This window comes from Plasmodium reichenowi, chromosome 12 (genome assembly GCF_001601855.1).
Source record: "Plasmodium reichenowi strain SY57 chromosome 12, whole genome shotgun sequence".
Lineage (NCBI taxonomy): Eukaryota > Apicomplexa > Aconoidasida > Haemosporida > Plasmodiidae > Plasmodium > Plasmodium reichenowi.
The window spans coordinates 1755749-1756782 of NC_033657.1; the positions used below are offsets into that span (position 1 = coordinate 1755749).

General features: G+C 18.4%; 1 protein-coding gene across 2 annotated transcripts in view; it reads left to right on the top strand.

Moving 5' to 3' along the window:
* PRSY57_1246400 (DNA replication origin binding protein, putative) overlaps nucleotides 1-795 on the top strand; it is a gene marked incomplete at both ends in the record, with an annotated part of 2192 nt that extends 1397 nt beyond the window's left edge. For both annotated transcript variants that reach the window (XM_020115111.1, XM_020115112.1), the window contains 2 exons: nucleotides 51-555; nucleotides 729-795. In XM_020115111.1, the coding sequence (XP_019970264.1) occupies nucleotides 51-555; nucleotides 729-795 (572 nt within the window). The remainder of the gene's footprint in view (nucleotides 1-50; nucleotides 556-728) is intronic.
* Nucleotides 796-1034: the final 239 nt, after the last annotated feature.

The window sequence follows — 1034 nt, forward strand, 5'->3', positions numbered from 1 at the left end:
TGTACATTTTTTTTTTTTTTTTTTCCCCTTGTAATATTTTTAAAATATAGCTTTAAAGGACATAGGAAATATTCATTTAGATCCAAAAGATAGGGATCGTGTTATTTATAACCCATGTGTTGTTACATACTTTCGATATTTACTATTTTTGAATGAATCGAATAAGGTTCTTATAGCAAGATCAGAATTAAATAAGAAGGATGTGATAGAAGCTTTTCGAATAACATATCGTAAAGTGCAGAATTGGGATTTATCATTAAAATGTGATGAATTGATAAAACATTTAATTAAATTTCATAATGAGTGTGAAAATAATTTAGTTAAGATGATAAGAATAGGAGAATATAATTATAATCCGAATGAAAAAATTATCGAAATACAATATCCTGAATTATTGAATGACCCTTTTAAATATAAAAATATTATTAAATTACGTCTACAAAATTATTTGGGTGGCAATAATAATATGTTGAAATGGGTATCTTTTAAAATTGTCTCCAAAATTAAAATGGATTACTCAGAAGATACCTTGAATATTAAAAATAAGCAGTACAAGTATAATTTGAAAAAAAAAAAAAAGAAGGAATATTTAATATATATATATATATATATATATATATATGTATACATGTTTAAGTTTACATTTTATATATTCATAATCCAATTGGGTAACTCTTATTATTATTTATATTTTATATTTTCTTATTTCTTTTTTCTTTTCCTTGTAGGTCATTTTATTTTTTTAACTTAAAATTTTTATCTCATTTATTCATAACGAAATTGTCAGAAAATTAAAGTTTTGTAATTTTTTATTTGGCTTTTCCTTTTTTTTTTTTAATAATTATTTGCACATATGGTATTATAATGTTATATTATTTGTATTTATAAAAAAAAAAAAAAAAAAAAAAAAAAAAAAAAAAAAAAAAAAAAAAAAAAAAAGAAAAAAAAAAATAAAAAAAAAAAAAAAAAAAAAAAAAAAAAAAAAAAAAAATAGGGCTTATATATATTTATATATATATTATATTTTATATGTT